We start from the raw sequence: 26,764 nt of genomic DNA, 5'->3' as shown, positions 1-26,764 counted from the left end.
GCACAGGCTAGCAGAAGAAGGAAGTTCTCAATACCAATGCTGTCTCCTGATCAGTTGCAGAAAGGAAGTCTTTTTGTAACTATGCATATTCTCTTCCTCAATTTGATACATATATGCGTATGTATATATATACATAGGTATTTGTATTCATCAGTTCCTCTTCTCTCTTTCTTCATCCCCCCACCTTTATCCAATATAAGGTGGTTAACCCTATAATTGGGCATTTAAGTTGCTGGATATCAAAGGAAGATTGCATCTGGACTAGGAGTGAATGTTCCCAGAGCTGAAGCCACACATGGCATATTCCGTGTCTTTGTCTTTCTTTTTAGGGGGCAGGTGAGTGTACCCTCAGTTGTGTAAGGGACAGTTGCATCACCTTAGGGATAAAATGATGTTGTTTATTTTCCTTTTGGGGAAGTTCTAATCTTGGAGGAGTGAGGGTGGACTGTGCTCACTTATTTGCTGCTCAGCATCCTTCCCACATTGCCTGAGGTCTCCTTGGCAAACCAGGGGGGAAGCCAGAAATTGCATTTCTTCCAACTCCCTTTCCTGCAGGGTTTGGCTGGAGCTTGCCCATGGGAAGTTCTCCAGTGATATAGGAAAGATGGAAAACAGGGAAAGCCATTCCCCCAAAACCATTGCAGGCAGGTGTGTGGCAGCTGTGGCCCCCAGTGAGCTCTTGAGGACCCCACCTCTCCCCGGCCCCACCTCACTGCTGGAGCCTGAGACGGTGGCAGCTTCCCAGACACCCAAGAATTTCAGCAGTTACCTGCTATGGTTCCCCTACCCACTTCTCTTCCCGCTCTCAAAAAGTCTATGTGAGACTCTGATTTCTACGTGAAATCCTTTGCTTTGTATTAAGCTTTTAATATATATTCCAGAAATACACGGAGAAGTGTTTTTTGGTTTTCCCTGATGAATGCCGGTTGCAGGCCTCAGTGTGGTGGTGCGGGGCATGCGTTTGTCTCTCACACCACCTGACAACCCCTGGCTTCTGACAGGCTAGAACTTTTCAGCACTTTGCCCAGCAGTGTTGGTTGCAGTGAATTCTGTCCCCGTGCCAAGGCAGGCGTGGCTAGTGGGAGAACACGAGAGTGTTCTGCACTCTCACCACAGCTACTGTGTGGGTCTGGTGACAAGGGACAGGTCAGCCTGGAGTTGCCTGCTGTCGAGCTGGGGGCTGTCGGGTGGGCGACCTTGTCTGGAAGCGCCAGAATCTAGACAGAAGCAGCACAGAGTCGGCCAGGCCAGAAGCCTTCCTTCAGGGAGGGAGCTCGCTTCTGCGCTCGGTGCCCAGCCATGGCCACACGGAGTTCAGACACAGACGAGCCCGTCTGATGGCGGGCTGAGCGGGTGTGCAGGAACCTCTGGCACCGAGTGGGGGCTCGTGGAGGTGATGGAGAGCACAGGCTCTCGAGTCTGACTGCTGGCACTTGAATTCTGCCCCAGCACGTAGGAGCTGCGTGACCTTGGACAAGTCTCTACACCCTCAGCCCTTAGTTTTTTCATCTGTACAGTGGGGATACTGCATTAATAATATCTACCTCCTAGGGATGTTAATCCAGGTAAAGTGCTCAGAACAGGATCTGGCTCATAGTGAGTGTTAGCTGAGAATAAGCTATCATTATTGTTAGGATACCAAGGAAAGACACGTTCTTGAAATAATGGAACCTTAGGGCAAGAGGGGAAAGAGATTCTGAGGACAGAATCTCTAGTCCAGGCTGCTGGGGGCTCACACCGGTCTCCTACGGGGAGCGGGGAGGCTGCAGGTAGAAGCTAGGAGAGGTTTTCACTCAACTTGGGGAGGCAGCGGTGCTCTAACAGAGTGGGGGAGGTGGAGGCAGCCTCTTCCTTGGCAGGGAACACAGCCCAGCAGGGCCGCGTGAACTGGCAGGAAGGTAACAGTGCCTGGCAGGGGACATGTGCCTGGGAGCTGACCGGGCTTGCTCTGGGCCGCATGCCAGACCCCCTTGAGATCACCTAAAATAGCTGAGGGGAGACTTGGCAAGAGGTGGAAGGTCCCATTTTAGTAGAAGGTGTGAGCACTGGGTTATACTTAGATCAGAAACCAGTCCCTCGAGTGGAAAATAACCCAGGGCTTTGGTGACAGACAGACCTGCTTGGAATGCCACCTCTGCCGCTGACTCAGCTGTAAATATGTGGCGAGCAGGGCCCATCTTATTCGATATGGAGTCCATAGAAGGATTCAGTACACGCCGGCGTGCGTTTCATATCGTGGAACCTCAGTTTCCCTACCTGTAACATGGAGAGAGTGTAGTGACCATGACGTTGAGGCAGGATGGCATCAGACAATGCCCGCAGGCACCCAGAGTTCCTACTGGATACTATATTCCTTCTGTTTTATAGTAAATATTCAGTATCTTGCTTAAAATAGAAACGCAATGCATTTCTTGAGTCAAACTAATTAATGCTGCTTTAGTGCAGTAAATGGAGCCCATTCTGTACTTGCCAAAGTTTAGATCCTTTCAGAGAAGAGAGCATACCTCTCACAGGCTTTGTCCCCCAATCTGTTCAGTACTTTTCAATCTCGACGCGTTCTGACAAAGATCAAAATATAGCCAGCGATTGGTGAGTACTGCCGACCTTTAGGAGAGTAAAAGATGGCAGCGAGGTTACTAAATCCTTGAAACATACTATGATCTGACTTGGAAAAGCTACAGGGTAGGAAAATATATTGTTTTGGACCCAATAATTCGTAATAGGTAAACCCTACACATTATCATTAGGCCTTTTCTTTCCATGCACATTTGAAGTGCTTTCTAACCGATTGTGTTCAGGCAAGCTTGGAATAATGGAGTTGCTACTTGCTTTTGTGCCCTTGGAGGGCCTCCAGAGATGACTGGATCATCATCAGGAAAGGGTCTGTTTCACATCTGGTCCTCTTTCTTCCTCTTGACTCTTTCCATTCAATTCTCCATGCTGTGTCACTGGACACCAGGCACCTAAACTTATTAAATCTGACCTCAAGTTTTCAAATCATCATATCACCTCGCTCTAGCTCGCAGGTGCTTCCATTCCTCCCCTGTGTTGCAAAGTGCATGGGCTTTATCGTTGCTCTTTTCTTCTGAATCAGAATAATCTTTGGTTAGCTCCCGAGGGTTGATATTATGTTCCGAATGATTGAAATTGCTTGCTATTTTAACTGTCAGGATGGGTACGATGAACTTAATTTTTTTGAAGGAGAATGAAACAAGCAGGTATCAAATGTACTACTAATGCCGATATGCCTTAATATGACTTGATTTTGTACCCCTGCCTACTTATTGAATCAAAGTGTTTATTTTTACAATTATTTTAGAAGACATGATGTATTGTTAAGAGCAAAATGACGGCTTGGAAAGTTTCTTCAGTTCTGACACCCTTCAATTCTGTTTCGAGATCAGAGAGACCTTCCCGCTGTGCAGAAAATATTATTTATTGATGGGGGATAAATTTTCTTTAAGAACAAGTCAAGGGTACTTAATAGGAGCATATCAACTGAATGTCCTGAATAACAAAACATATCAAAATGTGAGTCACCACTGTCAGATGCAAGCTTTTAACAACTTTAATCGATATAATTAGTATGCAATATGTCTTACAACAAATGTAGATACAATGACATCAAATATCAAAGAAGTTGCACATCTTTCCGTCGTTGGATGATGTTGGCTAACTCACCCCAAGAAAGCAATGTGGCGTTGGTCTCTCGGTTAGCACTCTTAGCAGTACCAACTAGCACTTTTAAAATCAAAGTTGAAATGGTACATTCGTTTGCCAAAAAGAGGTTAAAGGCAAAGAGGGTGAATCAAACGTGCAAATCAACACGGCGCAGTTGCAAAATTCATTTCCCATACGCGAGGGATTGAACCATGCACCCTTGCAAGCAAGATGAAGGGCAAACGGATGACATCAAACCAAAATCAACTCCACAAAGAACTCAGAAGACTTCAGGATGGTGAAGGCCAGAGGCCTACTGCTATCAGTGCTCAGGTATCCCTCCTGTATTACCCTAACCTTCTGGATCCTCACTCAATAGTCTGTGAGACCTAGGTCCTGGGACATCTTTTCATTTGGAGAGGGAAACCGTTCTCCTGGCCCCAGGCATGGTTCACCCTGCAGTCAGATGCACTGGGGGGTAGCTCAGAGCTGGGACAGCTGCCTGATGTGGCCAAGATACAGCTGTTGTTTTATAGATTTAAGTCAAAACAACACACCAGTATGACTACAAACAAGAAACTGAAACTGAGATCACTTATATACCTATGTAATACTTAAGATGTCTATAAATATTTTTCTCCAGAAACTGAAAACACTGTAGACATCGTTTCATGAATCCTCACAACACATTTGTGAGGTAGCATGGGCTGAGGTCAATATGAAAGCATCACCCTCATTTAAGAAACGAAGACAGACATCCAGGGAGGGCAGGAGACTTCACTGGGGCCAAGAGAAAAGAAAACAAAGTTGAATCCCACTCTTCATCATTTGCAATCTACGGTCTAGGAGAGGCTGCTTGCCTCCTTCCTGCTCTGACAGTCTATCACTTTATGACTAGTCCTATTCCTGGATGAAAGTGGTTGTTTTTTAGATCCACTGGAGCAATTTCCCTTGCGCAGACCTGGACAGAATATCTCCCTGACATCAATTATCAGCATGTATTTCAGGTGTGTGTGTGTGTGTGTGTGTGTGTTTCAAGCAACATGTGTTGAATACAGTTTAAATTCTTTGGCCAACTCAGAAAAAAAGTACTTGGCAAAATAAGGTTCACCCTGGAGGTATTTTATACTGCCATAACAAGGAGGGTTAGAGTTTTTTTATGGGAAGCTGTCACCTTGCTGAATACATTTGCTTTAGGCCCAGATCCCTCTCTTTGCCATAAGGATTTGGAAGTTAATAGGAGCAACAAACCCATCAGGTGCTCTTGCACAACAGAAGACTCTGGTAAGGGAAGATGCTTACTGAGTCTGTGGTCATAATAGGAGCAGCATCCAGGAGAGCAACGCTCTAAAGCTAGCTGTTTCATGGGCGTTTTGTCAAAATGTTTGTGGCCAAGGGAGAAAATAAAGGGATGTCCTGTTTTTATTGAATTGTCCTTTGCTAAACTGAAGGCCTACAGGCTGTATAAATGGGGGAGGATAGGGAAGAGAGACAATTAATCAGGCCCAGCACAGCCGGAGGGGGCAACATGGGTCATCCCTGGCCATTTTTCTGAGAATGTCCATTTTGTTTGTTTGTTTGTTTTTTAATAATCAGAGCTAATCAGATTTCCTGACAGCCTACTTCTCATTACCTGGTCCTGTTGTAAAGTACCTCTGGGGCTTGCTCATTCTCCTTTGATATGTAAGGAGTTTAGGAATAATTTCAGAGTGTGGGAAGGCAGGCTGTGGAGAGCGGCACAGCTCCTAGCATCTCCGAACAGCATGGCAACAGTGGTCTTCATGTCAGTAATTTGCTGGACCAGAGCGAGTGATAGGTTGAGCTGAGGGTCAGATTTCTGGGAACAGCCATGGCAGCAGGTCCAAGTTTAGAAATAAAAATTGATCCAGTTTCAAGTTCTTTATGACACTGTAGGACACTGTAGGACAAGAGAATGTATTCCGAATCAGGACCCAATGGATGCTTCCTAATCTGTGAAGTTTCCTACTCCAATCAGGACACAAGATGCTGGTTACTAACATCAGGTGTTTCAGGAGGATAGAGTTCTAGCTACGAAATAAAGCTATCTAGAGAACACACAGAAATAAAAAGGCAACCACACATGCCAAAACAACCCATCAGCCAACAAACTGAATACTTCTTAGGTAACAATTTAACAAATCATTTCATTTAGGTAAAAATAAAAAATGTTACTAAGCTGGGAGTGTCTTGTTTTGTCACAAGGGGCATTTCAAGAAACCAGGGTTTCTTAAACTCAGCACTACCGACATTTTGGGCCAGGCAATTCTTTGTTGTAGTGGGCTGTCTTGTGCATTGTAGGATGTTCAGCGCGTCCATGGCCTCTATCTACTAGTGGCACCCCCAGGTTGTGACACTCAAAAATGACACGAGACATTTTTAAATGGCTAACGTTGGGGAGCAAAATTGTCTGCCGGTTGATACCCACTGCAGTAAATGGCCATCTGCAAACAATATCAGTTCTTTTTCAAAATTCGAGATCTAGGATTTGAAGATCACGTACCTGGGAGTGTTCGTTAATTAGAGGGCAGAATTAGTAAGGTAAGTGAACAGGAAGAATAAATGGATTAATCATGGTGTCTGTTTCCTATGGAAATGCCTCACTGAGCAACCACAGATAGACTAATGCCTTCACAGTTTTTTACAAAACAGTCTACAGCCGTTATCCAACCGACAGTAAGGCAGTGAGCTAGCTGTTTTGTGGGTATAAAGCAAGGATTCTTTCTAGAGGTTCCTCAGAGCAGTGGATATCTCTGTTAGTTATTGGGGGCTGATTTCTCGTTTCCCCCAGGTGGTCCTCCGTGCCCTCCCTTCCCAGCCTCCTCCATTGCCCCAGCGCTCGCTCCCTCCCACGCCTCCCCCTTTCTCTTCTCTAACTAAACTCCTCTCCCAGCCTTCTCCTGCGGAGAGCCCCCGGGGCCAGATGCCAGCCGGCTGCGGCTGACCACAACGGGCATCCCGAGCAGAGCAGAGATGGGCAGCCTGGAGGGGAGAACAGGTAGAGGGCACGCTGCGATCTGACAGCAACATGCTAGCTGTCCCTCGGCCTCCTGGCCTCCCTGGGGTGCCTTCCGGTTTTCTCCTCCACTAACTGGGCAGTTAAGAAGCCGAGATCCCGCTCGCAGAGCCAAGCAGGCATCCTGGCAGATACAAACAGAGATTAAAAAGGAATCGGAGCAGCCCCTGCGCCCTCACCTGCAGGGGAAGTCCTCCCAGTACTCATTTCCTTTCCCCTCATTGAGATTGAATGTAATTTCCTAACTAAAAAGTTTGAGAAATACCACCAACAAAAAGTTCCCCTAAAAGTAGCCCCCGACGGAACGACTCGATCCCTGGCCCTCAGTCCCTTTTACAGTGGATCCTGCAGCGGGTACGGAAGCTTCCACCACGGTGGTCCGGCTCCAGGCTGGCCCATTTCAGCTGCAAAGAAGCCTCCACTCACCTTTAAACAATGATTCTTTTTGCAGAAAGGGGAAGTTACAGCAGCCAGAGGAGAGGGAAGAAAACAAAACAATCAAACCAATGAAACGGGGCTTAAGAGATTGTCGCTCAATGCATATCAGGTACTTGTATTAATTCTACTGGGAAAGCACTTTATAAATAAACAACAGTTCTTCCTCATCCTGGCCACGTTCCTTTGTTAGGAGTCGTCGTACAGAGGATTGTTGTAGTTGCCCCAGGATCCGTAGTCATGATCATCCAAAAGCCTTCCGTAGGAGGAATGCCTGGTGGGGGGAGCAGAGAGCTGTGGTTATCTGGAGAAGTTGCCTGCCTGAGGGGAGCCGAATGCCTGGCAGCCTGTGCGGGGGAGGCTTCCGGGGCCCGCAGGAGGGGAGACCCGATTCTTCCACCTGCCAGCCCTGGAGGCCCCAGTCTACAGACCCCTGGAAGTTAGGACTGCTCACGTGGGAGGCCAGCTGGCCCCTTCCATTGAGATCAACTGGGTCCTTGTCTCTCTACTTGACCTCTAGTGCTGGAGAAGGAGGAGGACCCATTCCTATGGCTCCTTAATAAGAAATAATAGCAAAGGGAAGGTTGCATTCCTGGCATTTGACTTCAGTCCTGGACTGAATTTTCCCAGGAATCATAAGGATGCCACCACAACCACTGTTGCTCTCACCACCCCTCCTGACCTGCATATCGTGTTTTACAACCTACACAGTGTTTCTGTGTTCCATTTTCACTTGATCCGCAAAATAAGGCCATGGGCAGGTATTGCTTATTTCTCTGACAGGGAGAAGTTCTCTCTCCGAGCTGTTGATTTGACGTGTACCAAGTTACCCCAGTGAGCTATGAGTCAGATTCTCACCTCCTGGGTCCAGATCCCGTGCTCTGAGCTTCCCAGAGTCTGATTAGCATCCTTAGTTCAATGGCAACTTGGGTTTAACAGGCTTTGACTGGTTATTCTGGGAACCTGTCTCACAATTAGTATTATTTCTGTAAGAAACTGAAATCAGATAGTTTTCGCTCCTCTGTTTAAAACCATGGAGTGGCTCCTTATCTCACAGAGTAAAAGCCAAATCATTAGGATGGTTTGCAAAGCCCTCTGGATCTGGCCCCTGTTATTTTTCTGAGCACATCAGCTGCTATTCCAGTCCTTCTTGTTCCCTCTGCTCCAACCACACCTCCTTGCTCCGCCCCATCACGTCTGGCACACTCTTGCCTCAGGGCCTTTGCATGTACTGTTCCCTCAGCTTGGAACAGCTGGCCTCCAGATCGCCTTCCTTCACCTCTGTCAAGTCTTTGCACGAATGTCACCTTCTCAGTGAGGCCTCTCTCAGGAACTCTGTTTAACTTGCAACTCCCACCCCCCACTCCCAGCATTCCTGGCTTCATTTTCTCAAAGTACTCATCACCTTCTAACATACTATATAATTTACTTGTTTATTTTGTGATTGCCACCTTCCCTGACTAAACTCTAAGTATGGATGATGTGACGGCTTTGTTTGTTCTTGGCACTATCTCCAGTGCCTAGAAGAATATCTAGCACATAGTAAGTTCTTAATAAATGTTTGCGGAAGAAACAGTGATTGGAAAAAAAAATCCCAAAAAGCCAATCTGTTCATAAGATGGGAGCTTCCCAGAGAGGACTGTAGTCATTGTATGGCTAAAAGTACTGTCAGGGTGAGGAGAACATCACAAAATGAACATAGAATGGCTCTCAGGTTCATGTTCGTGTGTGAATGATTACACCTTGCCACTGGAGATCACGTCTGCTATATATAGTACTGACAAACGGGCCCACGCCCCCTAATTATTGTCTCAACTCGATATGAAACCTGAACAAAATGAAAACACAATCTGAAAGGCACAAAAAGCATTTGTTACACTTCTGTTGTTAAAATAACTGCTGTTGTTCTTCTGAAGCTTACTTCCCATATGCCAGATACTTGAAAAGAGATGATCTGTTGCAAAGCATCAGGCCCTTGCTGAGTTGGTTTTAGATTCTTAGTCCTCAAATTTCTGCGGGCTGGCTCAGCTGGCCCAGCTGTGCACCTGGACATTTGAGGATGTTCCACAATATGCTTTGTTTGCCCTAAAGGCCCACTTATTTCCGTGGGTGTGAGAAGGACAGAGACCACAGGTAATACACCACTGATCTTCTGATCGCCGGGAAGAGGGGAGGCCAGTTTTGGTAAACAAGGTCACTGGCCACGCATCGCCAACACCTCCCTCACATTTAACACCTCCAGCCTCAATCAAATCCTTCAACAGGATGGTTGAGCAATGGAAGCTAGAGAATGAACAAGTAAAAACCTGGGGATTGTATGACTGGAGCCGAGCCTAAATTTTAGCATGACTTACCGTTGCAAGCCTGGCCAACAGCTACCTAATAAACCTGTTCCTTTATTGATAGGGTACTCCTGCCTCGCCTTTGTATGGTAATATAACTTCTTGCAGCATTTTATTATCTATCATATAATTTTATCCCCAAGAAGTATCAGTTGGGTCAACAGATGTATGTCCTTGAATATGTTTTTAATCCCCCGTTTCTCCATCTATAAACTGGAGAAACTTAAAATGTGTTAGGGCTGGTGGGAGGATTAAATGAGGTAATGCCTATAAAAGCCTTGGCACATAGTAAAAGCACAGTAAATGCTGGCCAGTACCGCTTTTTAATTTTTATTATAATGAAACTTACACAAGCACAGGGCCTATCTGCAAAGAGTGGAAAAGGGCACGGAGGGAAAAGCAAGCCTCCCTTCCATCAGGAACTCCTGAAACCACACTACGGGCACAGTTATAAAACCAGTTTCTTATATTAGTATTTGAATTTTTTTTAAAGCATTATGCTGGAGTGGGGTCAGAGGATTAAAAATTTCTTGGTCATTGGGTTTTCCTGCTTACAGTTTGTCCGGGCAAGAGTATTTGATCAGAGCTGTACCTGAATCTGCTGTATTATAAGAGACGTTCACTATATGAATACTAGAAAAATGAAAGGAAAGGGGGGATCTTTACTTTCATTTTTCTTTGCCTTCTGGTTGGAATGTACAGGGAGTTGAGCACAATACCAATAACTGAGCAAAGTGAAGCAAAAGCTATAGATAAGCCCTATTTGGGAATGTACTGAAGCTGGAGGGCTTGTTTTAATATATTAATGAGCCTAAGCAAGAAGAATTGGGTGTGCTGGGATGCAAGCCAGGTTTGCATCAATCCTCTAATACTGGAAAGAGAGGAAGACAAACACGTTTGTGTGTGTGTGTGTGTGTGTGTGTGTGTGTGTGTGTGTGTATGTGAGTTAAGAGGAGAATAAGAGACTCTGGACTCTGGGAAACAAACTGAGGGTTACAGAAGGGAGGTGGGTGGGGGGATAGGGTGACAGGGTGATGGGCACTAAGGAGGGCATGTGATGTGATGAGCACTGGGTGTTACACGCAACTGATGAATCACTGAACACTACATGAAAAACTAGTGATGTACTATATGCTGGCGAACTGAGCATGATAATAAAAAAATAAAAATAAAATTAAAAAATTAAAAAAAAGAGGAGAATAACTAATGATCCTTTTAAACTGTCTCTCTAGGTCAGAACTTCTTAAATCATGCACGTCTTAGATGGCGATGGGGCGGTTTTCAGATTGGTACTTGTGGAGTCCACGAGGGGCAAACAACCTCACTCTCGAGATAAGGAAAGTGGGGCGCGAGGAATCTAGATGCCCATGTGCACATGACTTAAAGGCAGAGCTGGTACTGAAATCTGGGTCTCCCGGCTCTCTTCTGCAACACTGCTTCATCTCATTTCCCTTGGAAGAGCAGTCGGTATGAATGGCATCATCACCAGATCAGAACAGTTTTTTTTTTTTTTTAATTTTATTTATTTATTTATTTGACAGAGAGAGACACAGCGAGAGAGGGAACACAAGCAGGGGGAGCGGGAGAGGGAGAAGCAGGCTTCCTGCCGAGCAGGGAGCCCGATGTGGGACTCGATCCCAGGACCCTGGGATCATGACCTGAGCTGAAGGCAGACGCTTATAGACTGAGCCACCCAGGTGCCCCAGAACAGTTTTGTCTACTCAATTTCTTTGTCAAGACTGGCACCATCCAACATAGCTACGTTTCCTCTTCGCTGCGCTGCGGCTCCCATAGATGGTAAACCTCTTGGGGGCAGGCTGCCTCTGACTTTTCCTTGAATTCTCAGAACATCTCACACGTTGCTCTTGAGGCAGTCGTTCTTTCGTACTTGATGATGCGGGCTTACATCAGGTACACATAAATAGCATAGACAGAGTTTGCTTGGTCGATACCAGCAGGGAGTCGTACGGTCTGGGGCAATTCACTGCGTAATATAACTGGGGCAGGGTGAAAATATTGCTAAAGAGTACAAAGGGTCAGAGCCACCATTTTGACCTTAATTATAGCAAGAGGAAAGAGAATTTTGCATTTCTCTGAGGCAATGATGTGGCTTTAAAGCCCTCAGCACAGAGCTCACAGTTAATCAATGGTCCTGTGCTGTAAGCCCCATGCTGCTGCTACCGTATGGGTTCTTGAGCTAAAAGCAGAACCTGGGGGAACAAAATAGGGAGTGATTTGTGTCAAGCCCTGGCCTCATGGCTTCCTTCTCAAATGGCTTTGCTCTAACAGGAAGCAGCCCTTCCTACTCACCTCGTCCCTAATTGCTGATGGCCTGTGACAACTGGGACATGCAGTGAAGACATCTGCGGTTGGAGGCCTTCCCCACAACTGCACAATGGTACCTATTTTAAGATAACTGCAGCATCGATACTTAATGGAACCCAAACGTCTTTGAAAATGAACGAAGGACGCCTGGGTGATTCAGTCACTAAGCGTCTGCCTTCGGCTCAGGTCATGATCCCAGGGTCCTGGGATCGAGCCCTGCGTCGGGCTCCCTGCTCAGTGGGAAGCCTGCTTATCCCTCTCCCACATCCCCTGCTTGTGCTCTCTCTCTCTCTCTCTCTCTTGCTGTGTCTCTCTCTGTCAAATAAATAAAATCTTTAAAAAAAAAAGAAAAGAAAATGAATGAAGTGTCTTACTTCCCTTGTGTCGACACACACTTGTTTGAGAAAATGTCTTCTCCTTTACAAGGGTCAAGCCCCGATCTCCCTCTAGGCTCCAGCTTTGCTTATTGTGACACCCCCCAAGTTCTCTCCTCTCGAGTCAAGTGAGTCTTGCCATTCAATTGTGAGCTCTTATTATGTGCTAAGAAGGAGGGGCATAAAGATGAAAAAGATATGGCTTAGTGCTGGGAAAACACAGCCTAACGTACTCATTAGTCACTGGTAATTAAGCCTTCAGACTCTTATCATCCATTTGCGAAGCCAGTTTGGTACAGTTGCCATGGTCTCCTTTGTTTCTGTTGGGTGGCTTGCTTTCTCTGTCATTTCCCTGCCTGGTTCCTTTCATTTAAAGATTCACTGAAACCTTACAATCTGTTAGGCCCTATTTGGGGGCTGGGAGATACTTCAGTGAGCTAAACAGACCAAAACCCCTGTCCTTTTTTTTTTTTTTTAAGATTTTATTTATTTATTTGACAGAGAGATAGAGAGAGAGAGCACAAGTAGGCAAAGTGGCAGGCAGAGGGAGAGGGAGAAGCAGGCTCTCCGCTGAGCAGGGAGCCCGATGTGGGGCTCCATCCCAGGACCCCAGGATCATGACCTGAGCTGAAGGCAGCCGCTTAACCAACTGAGCCACCCAGGCGCCCCCAAAACCCCTGTCCTAAGGGACCTTACGTTGCAGTGGGGGCAGGCACAACAGATAAGACATGAAAAATAATATGGCAGAAGGTAATCTGTGCAGTAGAGGACAGCAGAGCAACAGAGGGGAATGAGGAGTTCCACATGGGAGGTGGGGATTGTCCTTAGGAATATGGTGATCAGAAAAAAGTCTCACTAAAATGACATTTGAACAGACAGGTGAAAGAGATGTGGGATGAGCCACGTGGATGCCTGAGGTAAACCATGCAGAGAGAACAGAAAGCGCAGAGGCTCTGAGGAAGCAGCAAACAACATATCTGTGTGATAGCTACTGAACTGTAATTGTTTCAAAGTAAATTATTTAATTATGGGAATGATTTTAGATTTATAGAAAAATTGCAAAGATGGTACAAAGAATTCCCATGTGCCCTTCACCCCGCTTCCCTTGATAGTGACATCTTATATAGCCATGTCACATTTGTCCAAACTAGGAAAGGAACACGATCAGCAATGTTCTGAGGCTAAGAAAGCTGTGACCATGAGGGGTGAATTTACAGCGACTGTACCAAGTCGGTGGCAGAATGAGGATCATAACTTAGGAAACCTATCAGTCCTGTCTTTGTACCCAAATCCCAATGATGGAAACATTCCAATCATTCATTTTCAAGGTCTTCTGTCCACAGTCTGGGTTTCTTTTAAAGAGCAGTTACTTTTGAATTTATCTATAAATAATCACCTTTACTTTGAAGGAGTAGATGAAATTTGTTCTCTATTTTAAAATTATCTGCCAGTATCATCCTGGCAGACACTCATCACAGAAGAGGCCCACATATTGAAACACCTGTTTATTTGTAAAGAAGTTCAGAGTCACGAGGTAACTAATGAAAGTATATGGTTTTAACAGGTTCCCACAAGCTCCCCCTTCTCTAAACCCCATTTCCCCCTATTTGGAATAAATGAACACTGCTGCTGTACCCCAAATTTTGCTACCCAGAATCATTCACTCCTCCAGGAATGAATGGTATTGCGAGGGGCTTTTTATCCTTCTAGTGGAGCAGATTGACAAAGAAGGCAGTGATTCCAGGATAGGGAACTGAGTCATACAAAGGAGAAGCTTGCAGTAAGGGGCTCCCCGTGGAGATGGTGGGGAGGAGGCTTCCCGGAGAGCATCTCTTTCATGCTAGACAATTTGGAATTAGCCAGATTAAAAAAAAAGATGAACCAAACACCTCTAGCAGGGGGATCAGCATGTCCAAAGTAGCCGAGACACGGAACAGTGGGGGTGCCGTATCTATAGTGTGTGTGGGGGGAGTGTTGGCGGACAGAGGTAGATCAGGGTTACTCAATATGGTTTTCACAGCCTGCAGCATTGTCCTCACCTGTGAGCTGCCACACCGCGTCAGAACCTATGGGGACCACCCCCAGGAAACTGTGATTTTTTGTTTGTTTGTTTTGCGGGGGACTGTCTTGAAATGTATTTCTTCTAAAGACCCATGATGACAGATCTGGGAACAGGGACAATGGCCATGAGGAACGCACTAGACACTTGAAGGAGAAAAAGTGATGAATGGGTTATATAAGTGAGTTCAGATATAAATACAGATTTTTTTCAATGATAAACATTTCTATAGACTGGTATTTGCTAATCCCACGTTTTCACAGATTGATATTGGCCTATAAGTGGGTAAAATTGATTGCTAAGCATAAATATGCTAAGTTGGAACATGACAACGAGCTGTCCAATATCCATCGAAGCTGTTTTTCCAATGTTTAGCAGAGAAGAGCACCTAACTTTGCCTAGATAAGCCATGGACACATCCTGCGGATAAAATCCAGGATACTAAATTAAATTTCATTTTCATTTAATTTCTTTTAAGACCTACTTCCTTCATGAAGCCTTTGTATAGTATCACCTCTAAGCATCTTCCCCTTTTTTAGATTTTTGTCAAAATAAGTTAGGACATGACTAAATTGGGTTTAGGAGAACATTCAGGAGAAGCTGCTAACATTGTCGAGTCATCACCTGAAAGGAAACTGTGTTTATAATAAGCTCCCCCATTGATTCTTATGCACATTAACGTTTCAGAACCATTGAGCTAGAGAATCAAGTCAGCTGGACCTACAGAATGCCAAAAGCTGATCTAAAAAGTCAGCCTGTCAGTAACAAATTCTAGAAGATCTTAGACTTAATGGTTGGCTGGGCTAACTCTTTAAACCTACCAACAACCAAAAGGCATCCAGTTGTATAAAATGTAATCACTGGAAGACTTAAAGCAGAACAGGTGACTTCTAACAAAATGCCTTACGAGCCAGGCCCTGTTGTGTCTATAAATCAAGATCACATTTATTTTTGTGACGGGAACAGCCCGTGTTGTCCTCCTGGGTTACCCACACCTAATTATAGCAGCATCCACATTGCTGGCGATAGCAGATACGGTCTCCCGCGCAGGGGATTATCTTCTGGCAGAACAGTCTTGAGCCCATTTAAACAAAAACAAAACCGACTTACCTCATTCTTCAATCAGCACGAATTAAAGACACCCTTCTGCAAGAGGCAGGCAGGGCTTTTGCTTTCTTTTCAAGTTGCAAATAAGCCTTGGAATCAAGACTGCTCAGAAGTAGTTTCTGCTTACGAACCTATAACATGGACGCAGCCTCACAGGCGTGTGGAAGACAACACAACCGAAACCATCAAAGGGAACGTGGACATCTGCCCATCGGGGCGTAGTTAGAAACCTGAGCTGCTGTGTCATCTTCCCCCTCCCCTCTCTGAATCCCCGATGCCTAGTGAATGGGACTGTCCGCTGCGACCATCTAATTGAGCACCGAGGTAGCAAGGACTGTTGTAACAACAATTACGATGACAGGCTTTAGCCCCTCCTCTGCCCTCACCTTGCACCCGGCGCTGAATGTTTATCTGTATTATAACTTAATCCTTGTAACGATCCCGAGTTCGGTATTAGGTATAGGATTAGTTAGGTATTAGTATTACTAACCTGAGTTAGTACCGTAATACTAACACAATTATATATAGTTATACTCATAGAACCTTAAAACTGATCACAGTGATTAATAAATTTGCTTAGAGTACATGTTCTTAACCACCAGGTGCTCTATCTTCATTACTCCATTTCATCTTCAAAACAACCTTGAGAGGTGTTATCCACTCTATTTTTGCAGATGAAGAAATTAAGGATCAGGGAGATTATAATTTGCCCAAGGCCCCCTAACCAGTAAGGAGAAGGGTCCGTGTTAAAGCTGACCGCAAAGCCCACTCTCCTCCCTCCCCGCCACATCACCGCCAGTGAAGATGTGGGGTCGCTGATGGAGAAGAGCCCCGGCAGGCTCAGGGCAGTTCGTGTTTATAAGTCACTTCCAACAGTGGCTTAGTGACAGAAGGAGGTGGTTCTCTAGGCAGGGGATATTGTGACAGAACTAGGGGTCACAGGTCCTAGAAGAATAGGAGTGTGGAAATAGATGGTGGAGGCGGCCCATGCCTTCAGAGGGAATCAGGATTTGGGAAAAGGTGAACCGACTGAGCCAGTTAGCAGAGCTTACAAGACATGCTCTTCTCCTGGTTGTGGGGCTGCCCTTTGAAGCAGACTCTTCTTTTGCTTTTTTAGGGACCCTGGCTGGGCCAGGCTGATAGCCCACTGGCTGCAGGCCAGAAATGGTTCCCTCCTGGGTTGTGATTTCAGTCACTTGCTGCTCCAGCCAAGTGAGCTGAAGGACCACAGAAGACAGACCTCTTGTCATGTTACTGTTCTCAGAAGTCTGGGATGATAGGAATGCAATAAACTTGCAGCCAAGGGAAAACCTAACCCTAGGTACACATGCACGCGCACACACACACACACACATGTTTGTCAATTGATCCAGATGTATTTTTGATGAATGATAAGTGGGGCTTTCCAAGAATCTGGCAAAATAACACTCGAAAGGGTTTTGGCATAGCCTTAATATTCGTGAGGGCTCTTAACCTCCTTATGTTATCATTTTGCCAAAATAATTATCAGAGCAGCAGAAAGGGGCTTTCCTTAGGGGGTTTCTAAACAGAGGTCTGGTCACTTTATCCATCCTTAAATTTATAGTCCCAAAGAAAAATAACAACCTTAAACTTATCCCCCTGGGGCCTTTCTACATTTAAGAGGGAGGACCTATATGGGGGAGAGAAACAGTGACTACTTCATCTTAATCATTCACTGAATTTATCTGGTGTTGAGAATGCCTGGAGAAAACACTCTTTAAATTTTTAAAATAAAACGTTATGGAATTTTAATCAGCACTCATTAGAACCGATTTTAATGACCTGCTAACAAAATATTCCAAATGCAGTATGTTCTGTGATGGCAGGATTGTGTCACATCACTGGTGGGACCCCAGTGCTCAGAGGAGGGCCTGGCCCATAGCTAACACTCAGTAACTGTCAAGCAACTGTCTTCCTGGGGGCCCTTCCTTCTCGGTGACCTCTTTGATGATGCTGGTGCTGATGGCCGTGCTATGTACTTGGGAAGCAGTGTCCATTAATTTTCCCAACAATGCTACCAAGTAGTTAATATTATGGCCCCCATCTTACACGGGAAGGAGAAGTGAGGTTTAGTGAAGCTCTGTGACATGCTCAGGTCACACTAGAACCTGCTGAAAACTAGTAGAGCTTGGATTCCAACTGAGGCCTCCTGGTTTCTGGAGTCTGAATTCTTTTTTTTTTTTTTTTTTTTTAAGATTTTATTTATTTATTTGAGAGAGAGAGAGAGAGATAGAGAATAAGTGAGAGGCAGGGGGAGAGGCAGACTCCCCCCTGAGCAGGGAGCCCGATGCGGGGCTCGATCCCAGGACCCCGAGATCATGACCTGAGCCGAAGGCAAGATGCTTAACTGACTGAGCCACCCAGGCGCCCCAAGGAGTCTGAATTCTTAACCACTGTTCTAGACTGCCTATAGATTAGGCAGTGGTTTGAGATGGTAAACCTGAATTCTTGCCTGGAGTCAAGACAAAGATCATTTTTGGCAAGTGTGTGGCAAGAGGAAAGCATTTCTATTCCACTCCACATTTCAGTGGAGGTCATATTTTTTGTGACCCAGCCCTTCAGAAACTCACCACTGTGACTGCAGAGTGATTCTAAAGTTCATCCGTAAGTTCCACTTTTGCCTCCTCCCACCCCAACACAAAGTGGGAATGAGGGTTCCAGACTAGCTCATAAAAGCCAATTTAACTCCTAATGAAAACAGCGTATCTGCAGTGATAAACTAGTAATGAAATGGACTGAAAAGTGTACCATTTGGTAAGATATAATTCATAAAATTAAGTTTTTGGTCAAGGAAATACAGACTTAGTGAAGAAAAGAGATGTTTTAAGCAATGAAGGAGACAAGGATGCTTTCATAAAGGCTTTTAGATACAGGTAACGCTGGCCCTTTAATTCCAATTTCTCTTTGAAACCTGGCTTTCCTGTTCTTTGTACCTTAGGTACTGGTGATATCACGAGGCATTCTCAGACTTGACACCATCATTAGATTGAGCTGGTGCACAATTTAGAACAAAAGATGGAGGGAGGTAAAAGGGAAAGAGCATGGGAGAGGTTCCTGGTGGGTGTTGGTTTGGGCTGGGGTGAGCAGAGGAGATGAGAGAGGGCAGCAAAGGGAATGTGCGGCAGAGATGATAAACACGTTGTTTACTTATTCAGTTTATTGAGCATCTTTGCACCCAGTGTTGTGCTCACAAAGTCTGGGTCCTCATGGAGCTTAGCATTTTTTGTGTGGGGAAAAGAGATAATAAACAAGTAAACAAATATATAAAACAATGAATAAAATAATAAACAGTGGTGGTAGCCAGAACAAAAGTAATGAGGCACCAAACTGGAAGGGAAGTCTTCTGGAGGATGTGATGTGAAAACCTTGCATGAGAAAGAGCTAGAAGAAAAGCCTTCAGAGACAGGGTCGGGCAAGGGCCAAGGGCCTGGAGAGAAAAAGAGCCTGGCACGTTCTAAGAATCGAACAGAAAGCCTGTGTGACTGCGACTCGGTGGTTCAGATGGAGAGAGAGAAGTGATGAGTGAGAAGAGGTAGGGCAGGCTCCATGAATGACCTTGAGGGGCAAGCTGGGGGGTTAGAATTTAATTCTAAGTACAGGGGCGCCTGGGTGGCTCAGTTGGTTAAGCGACTGCCTTCGGCTCAGGTCATGATCCTGGAGGCCTGGTATTGAGTCCAACATTGGGCTCCCTGCTTTCGGCAGGGAGTGTGCTTCTCCTTCTGACCGTACCCCCTCTCATGTGCTCTCTCTCTCTCTCTCTCATTCTCGCTCTCTCAAATAAATAAATAAATAAAATCTTTAAAAAAGAAAATAATTCTCTAAGTACAGGGGGAAGCCACCGGGGGCTTTTTTTTTTTTTTTTTAAAGATTTTATTTATTTATTCATAAGAGACAGGGAGAGAGAGAGGGAGAGGGAGAAGCAGGCTCCCGCTGAGGAGGGAGCCTGATGCGGGACTCGATCCCAGGACCCTGGGATCATGACCTGAGCTGAAGGCAGACGTTTAACCATCTGAGCCACCCAGGCGCCCCGTCACCGGGGGCTTTTAAGGGACGGAGTGACAGGGTCTGCCCGGAGCTACCGTAAAGATGGCCCCAGCCATGGGAGGAGGTCAGAGAGTGGCTGTGCTCATGGTGGCACATGGCCTTTTGTCCCTTGTTAGAGGCCCTGCACAGACTGGCAAATAAGACTGACACTTGCCATTAGGCATGTTCCAGCTGTAAGGAGCCTCAGGGTAAGTAATGTGGTTTTTGAGCCTTTGGGATTTCACGAAGCAGTAGACAACAAAATTGGGGGCTCACAGACTGTTGCAACTTTCTATTTAGCTAAAGCAAGTAAAAACTCAGCTGCCATCCGTGATCACCTTCATTTCATAAAAGATGAGATATTTTAAAGCCAAAAATATAAGGACATAATCTCAGGGGGGGAATCTAATTTTATAGAAAACACTATACTTTCTTTTCTTTTTTCTTTTTTTTTAAGATTTTTATTTTATTTGAGAAACAGAGAGAACGAGCACAAGCAGAGGGGAGGAGCAGAGGGAGAGTGAGAAGCAGGCTCCCTGCTGAATAGGGAGCCCAAGGCGGGACTCGATCCCAGGACCCTGAGAACATCACCTGAGCCGAAGGCAGACGCTTAATGACTGAGCCACCCAGGCGCCCTGAAAACACTACACTTTCCTTGTATTTTCAACATTTTGCTTTAGAATCAGTGAAAACCTCCTTACAGACTGGGCACACATCCACACAGTGGTATTCCGAACATCAGTATTTACGAACCACTGAGCCTCCACCCCATCTCCCAGATGAAGAACCTGAGGTTCGGGGGGCATGTGGCTTTCTCAGGGTGAGGAGGGGAGTTAAGGGCAGAGGGCCACAGCCTCCGTCTCCTGACTGCAGGTCCATTCTCCTTCCATCATCATGCTGTATACATCCACTTATTTCTTCTGCGTTGCCAAGGTTCAAACACCGCACCATGGGTTCCTGTCCAGCGCGCACTACGACGGCCATTGCTGCATCCCTACCAGCATTCCCAAGAGCTCAGGTGCTTATCAGGACACAAGCCCTCAGCAAACCAGCTCTCAGCCCGCAGCCTGACAAAATGGAACCCTTTTCTCCGTAAGGAAGAGTAAGGTGCGTCTCACCTGATCTTCAGATACGCTGCGACTCCAAACACCAACAACACCACGGCAATGACCGTCACCGTAATGGCGGCGATGCTGCCTGCAGGGGAGGAGAGGCAGAGGGAGAAGATGAAGCAAGGGCATTCACTTCCATCGGTCTGCACAGAAGTCAGAGCTAGAACGAAACCCAGGATCTTTTCTTTTTTTTTTTTTAAAGATTTTATTTATTTATTTGACACAGAGAGAGAGAGAACACAAGCAGGGTGGGAACGGCAGGCAGGAGAGAAGCAGACTCCCTGCTGAGCAAGGAGCCTGATGCGGGACTCGATCCCAGGACCCCAGGATCATGACCTGAGCCGAAGGCAGACGCTTGACGACTGAGCCACCCAGGCTTCCCAAAACCCAGGATCTTAATTCTGTTACCAATATGCTTCTCAGGCTCTGAGAGATTGGGTAAATGGCCAACTTTATTAAGACCGTGTGGCTGGCCTGGAGTTCCGAAAACAGTCTCCAGTGATATTTGTTGTTTTAAGAACGACAGCAGGCCGTTTGCTGCTGCTGTCGCTGGTGGCGGGGCGGGGAGGGGGTTGGGGGGGGGGGACACACTGCAAACCTCCCGACATCCTATTTTCTTCTTTTATAGGCTCTGGCTCCTCTCTCTACCCTCGGGAGATCTTGGGAGGCTTGGGATGTTTTATTCAAGGGTCACTACAAAGTAAGTGGTTGGTTTTTAAATAAACCAGAACCACACAGCTGTATCAGCAGTGTCCACTTCAAAAGGACCATCTTGGTAGGAGATGCACTCATTTTAATGATGCCATCAAGTCAAAGCATTTTTTTAAAAAACTCCTTTTTGGGAAGTGTGTTGAGTTTTCATCCTCGAAAGGTAAATTTGATTTTGTAGAGAAGAAAGTCAAGTTTGGTGTAAAACTACGGTCTGGTCTGAGAGGTAACACTATTTTCTGTGTATGGAAATTACCAGGTGTAATTATAAAGTAACATGAATGTTTTATTGTGTAATTTGAAATCTGGCTCCAAAGGCAACTATTAATGGGCAGTTAAAAACCCTTTGAGCAGGTAGCCTTGTAAGAACAACCATACTGCTTCCCAAGATTACTACTTTGAAGCACAACACTCTTTTTTGTGTGAGCTTTGGACCAATAATGTATTTACTTCAGCTTTATTCTACCTGAGAAATGCAAAGAATCAATTGGGCTCTTGTCCCCTAATAGTGAAAGTGACTTTTTTGGCACTAAACCTGGTGTTAGGGACACCATGTACTCTTTCAGGCCACTGGGAAACTGTTTACTACTTCAGCAAATGAACGGGACTCTTAACCGCACTGGAAAGAGCATCAGAGATCTGGAGTCCGAATATGTGGATTCAAGTGTGCCTCCATCATTCACTGCGTATGTAGCATGGGCTATTTAGGTAACACTGACTCGCATGCCATTCACCTGCAGCAACCGAGAAAGAAGAGCTGCTCCCTCTGCCCACATGACTTTAGCAGGGATTAAATGAGGTGCCACGTACACCGAATGGAAGTCTTATCCAAAATGTACCGTCCTGGCCCAGTGCCCACCTGTCGTGTACTGGATCTCAAGGGTGATGGATCTGCCCCCACATTTTTGGAGACTTGTCGTTTGTAGATTATTTTGTCATTTCTCCTTTTCTTTCTTTCCCTCTCTTATGAATGGCTTTTGTATATTGTTCTTCTCATTAGCCCTTCCACCAAAGGAATTAGAACAGAGCTAAGAAGCAAATCAGTCTAGTTATTAACTCTTTAGTAACTCCCCAAAAGTTGAGTGAAAGAAGGCTACATCAAACATCCATGCTCTCTCTGCTGGTTTAGAATTTCTAAAAGAGAGCCAAAGAGGTCCACTGCTAACTAACACTGAGGCTAAGGCCAGAGCTTGATGTGTCCACACAGGCTGACCACATTCCACCATTTCAGAGCTTCCACACATGTGGACGCTCACATGCCCACCTCCTTGCTCCTGGAACCCTTCAGAGCCAGATTCGTGTAATTATCAGGTTAATTCTCTTCCCCTTTTTTTTACCACCGTAAAGACAGAATTATGGCACGGTATGCTCAGATGTGCAGATCCGATCGATGTAGAGAAAGTTCAAGGTCAGATCCCCTTATGGAAAACTTCCACCCCTGCTTTGAAAGGCTGCACTTAGCTTCACGGCCTCCAAACTGTGCTGAAATTAGAACAATTCAAAGTTCACTGAAGCCTCTTAAAAGCTCTTTTAAGAGCTTGTGAAATGAGGATTACGACTGCAAGGTAAGGTGATGGGGGCCTTTCAAGATTCAAAGAGATACAGTGGTTGCAATTAGGAGCTGTTCAAAAACTGACCTTTAAATTTAATTTGCCCCTTCCAAAAAAAAAAACAGAAGAAGAGACAGACTATAGTTGATTTCTCTATAAGACTTTTCTTTCCTGTGCCAGCAGAGTTTAATACAGGAAACTGTAGGTTTGACCTTTTTCAAAGTTTCTTTCGTAACCCTAGGCAGTTGGATCGCCTCCAATTCTGCGATTTACTGGATATATTTATACGTCGCCTCTTTCTAAAGATAAATCAGGCAGTTCCCCAACTCAAGTGCTGTTCTTTTTCAAAACAAGGCAAGTGACAGAGTGACCCGCTGCCCCTCTCAGTGGCTGGTGGCTGTCTTCTAGCTCTCGATGTAGCCCCAATCCTCAAATGGGGCTCTCAAGGCCATCCTTCCTTGTTCACAAAGGGCAGCCTCTATGACCAGACCAGGGATTAGCAGGTGATTTTCCCCCTGATGGGCTCCTGAGGGCAGCTGAGCAAAGGGGCACTCCTGAGGGTTGGTAGTGCTGGATATGAGGCCAAAAGGTGTGGGGTAAAATAGGCTGTACTGAAATATTCAGGACATCTTCTTAACGATTCTGCCAGCCGCCGTCTCTTCTCACGGGGTGCCAGCCACGGGAGCCAGGGTCCCTTGGAAGTCGCTCTCTACCAGGCCCTGAGCCTAGGAGGTCTTGTGGGCTGAGCCTGCTCTGACCCCCAGAGCGGCTGCTAGCTTCAGAAGCAGCCAGGAACCTCATCCTGGGAAGTTCTGTACCTCAGGGCATCATGGTTCGAGCATATGAGGGGGTTGCTGAGCCAACATCAGCACAATTTTTATGGTAACTGAAAAGGCTTGATTTCCTCCTTGTGAAAACAAATGTCATCCCCCCCCCCCCCCCCCCCCCCGCCCCCGAGTTCTGTTTAAACTAAACTGTTTAAACTAAACCCCTTCTCCTCCTACTGACTCTTTTTTCAAGGAGGGGCAGGGAGACAGAGAATGAGGAAGGTGTGGCTGGGGCAGTGAAGGCTTTGCCCTGTGAGGAAGGTATGGCCACTTGGTGGGCAGGGCGCTGAGAGCAGGGGATGGGAAGGTGGCTGGCATTTCAGTTCCTCCTCAGTGGGACGTGCTCCTTACAGACTGGGTGTGGCGCATGCTGAAGAGCCCTGGAGCCAGAAGGCATTAGAGAGAGTTGGAGGAAACTTATCTGTATATTTTATAAGCCAAGATGCAAGAATATTCCACTGTGCTAGCACATTCCACCCTGCCAACATGTTCTGCCTGACCAGAGGGCTGCTGAAGATCCATGCCAAGCCTCCTGGAACACCCGGCCTCTCTGGAGGCTGGGATTTCTCAGTGGGCCACTTCACCACCTTCACAACAACGCAGAACAAAAGTAAACAGGCTAAAGAACAACCATAGTTACCTCTACCCTGTGGGTACTTTGGGCTAGTACTGTGCCAAGAGCCTGATGGCGATCCTGTCACTTGATTCTCTTTATGAGATGAGTGGACTGAGTCCCATTTCATGGATGAGAAAGTTAAGGCTCAGAGAAATCAAGAACTTGATTCAAGTTTTACAGTCTGATAAATGGTTAAGCTAACATTCGAACCCCGGACTATTTCATTCCAGGCTTGGCATTTGTAATGACTAACATATACAGGTTACTTCCACTGGCCCCTTTCCCAGCTTTCTTGGTGACCTAACTAAATACCAACCCTTCTGATTAGCTTTCCTGACACCCCCATGCAAATGACCGTGTTATTGTGGGTTCTCAGCTCTCTGTGTCTGCTTCTTTCAAACGCTCTCTGTTGTGTTTATGAGCTTCCCCAGGCAGGTTCTAACCATATTCATCCTGCATCTCTTCCCCTACTTCCTGCACTCTCAACCCCAGGTGCAGTCTCTAGCCCGTGGTGGGTACTTGATTCATTTATTTAATGTCGAATGAATAAATGTAATATTGGCAAAAAAGAAAAAAAAAAAAGAAAGAAAAAAGAAAGAAAGAAAGAAAGAAAGAAAGAAAGAAAGAAAGAAAGAAAGAAGAAAGAAAGAAAGAAAGAAGAAAGAAAGAAAGAAAGAAAGAAAGAAAGAAAGAAAGAAAGAAAGAAAGAAGAAAGAAAGAAAAAGAAAGAAAGAAAGAGAAAAAGAACTGGCAGTTTTTGAGCCCAGTCACTGTGCTGAGAAAGTTCCCGAGCAGCAGGTTTCCTGTCTTTCCATCTTGGAATCCCCTGCTCCAGGTCTTACCCGAGCATCTCCTCCTATGATACTCTACAGCTATGGTCCGACCCCTGCAGCATGTGCTTGCGAGTTCCCAAGGATGATGGAACTGGAAGAGAGCTTTTTTGGGAATAACTGTCCGAATAGAGTCAGATAACATCCTTGAAGTAGCCACAGCTAACTCCCAGAAGGCTATGCTCCTGGTCAGACCTGGCACCCGCGGGAGGCAGGCGGCTGCCCTGGAGGTCATCGCTTGCCCTGCTTTGAGTCTGTTCTGTGCCCTGTGCTGGCCTGGAATAAACTATGGCATCCTGTTAAGGGGTCTCTCTCCCCGCACCTGCCTCTCACACAGCAGACATGTCTTGTTCTTTTCTTTCCTCTTCCTGGTCCAGAAAGTAGGTAAGAAATGGAGAAGAGGAGCAGGGGACCACTTCAGAGTGTGTGGCTGCTCCTTCAGTCAAGGTCACGGAGAGGAAAGGAACATCCTGTCTCAAAGGAATTCTTCCTCTCTAACAGCGTGTGTCTTCGCATGTGCTGGAGGAGGGGCGGGGGCAGAGGTGGGGCGGGGGGGAGACTGGGAGGTGAGACCTCCGCGGGGGGCCCCAAACTCTATGACACTAGGAAAAGCCCCTCCCAGCCTTACAGTCATAGTCTCGCATCACACCTCCATCCTCCAAACAACGTTAATAGTATTAACAACGACAACAAAAATAATTGCAACCCACACTTTCTCGTTACTTATTCTGGTCCCAGGACTGTTTGTTCTATGAGCTTCACTTATTCGAATTCATGTCATTCTCACGAGAACTCTGTAAGGTAGGGACTCTCATTATTTCCATTTTATAGATGAAGAAACCAAGGCACAGAGAAGCTAAGGGCCGGGAGGCGCAGAGTTGATCACTGGAATTGCTGGCACCCCAGCACAGGTTCCCGGGTCCATGCCGGGCCTCGCCAGGCTCTCCTGCTGCCCTGGGCTGGTACGTGCGAGTCCGCCCAGGTTTGAACCCTGCGGCCCTGCACCTCCCCTATCTGCTTTCTGTTGGTTGTCCAGGACGCCCGGCCTAACTCTGGGCTGTGCTGTGGGGTGGGTCTTCTTGTAGGTCCTGGTGAAAGTTGGTTAAAACTCTATAATTCAAAGTAATTGTAGGCAGGACTAGTTAGAAGCAGACAACAGCCACAGAACAGCGACCTAATCAGGCCCATGTCATTGGTTTCTAGCATGTGTTGTGGTCCGAAAGAATGGCTGAGAGCATGGCCCAGTGCTATTCATTGCCCCATATGAAGTGACACCGGGGTAGACGCTAACTGCAACTCGCTTTGGGGCATGTGTGTGTCCCTGCATGTGTGCGGGATGTGGTATGGGGGAGAGAAAGTGAAAAAGAAAATCTCAGTATTTGGGAGATCCACCACCTAGGTGGATCCGAATTTTACCATTATTTCAGTTCACTTGGACTTCTGTCCTTGAATTCTGCTTGGATTTCACTCCTGTTTTTCCTCCCACTCTACCCCACAACAAGGGAAGCTGAGCTTATCTCCCTCTGATTCCGAATTAATCCCATGAGGTTTTCCTGAATAAGCTGCATGGTTTCCTCTGAGCCAGGACAGTGCAGGGCGTGGAGAAGCAGCAGGCAGGGCTCCTAGGTTTCAGTCCCCGGTTGCAGAGACCGGTGTCAGGCACCATCCAGCAGAGTGTAGGACTGGTGGACAGATAGGTAGGTAGTTAATGGGGGAGGTGGATGGTACCAAACTCAGTGTT

The 26,764-nt window shown here is 46.1% G+C and overlaps 1 protein-coding gene across 1 annotated transcript in view; it reads right to left on the bottom strand.

Annotated features, from left to right (window-relative positions):
- Positions 1 to 2,459: 2,459 nt before the first annotated feature.
- Positions 2,460 to 26,764, bottom strand: part of PARM1 (prostate androgen-regulated mucin-like protein 1) — a 107,877-nt gene continuing 83,572 nt past the window's right edge. The window contains exons 3-4 of the mRNA XM_032400533.1: positions 20,499 to 20,577; positions 2,460 to 7,403 (exon numbers count right to left, since the gene is read on the bottom strand). Coding sequence (XP_032256424.1) covers positions 7,319 to 7,403; positions 20,499 to 20,577 — 164 coding nt within the window. The 3' untranslated portion in view covers positions 2,460 to 7,318. The remainder of the gene's footprint in view (positions 7,404 to 20,498; positions 20,578 to 26,764) is intronic.

The sequence above is a fragment of the Phoca vitulina genome, unplaced genomic scaffold, assembly GCF_004348235.1.
Source record: "Phoca vitulina isolate PV1807 unplaced genomic scaffold, GSC_HSeal_1.0 scaffold3, whole genome shotgun sequence".
NCBI lineage: Eukaryota > Metazoa > Chordata > Mammalia > Carnivora > Phocidae > Phoca > Phoca vitulina.
The sequence above is the reverse complement of the archived record's forward strand: the minus strand, read 5'-3'. Positions and strand labels throughout refer to the sequence as shown.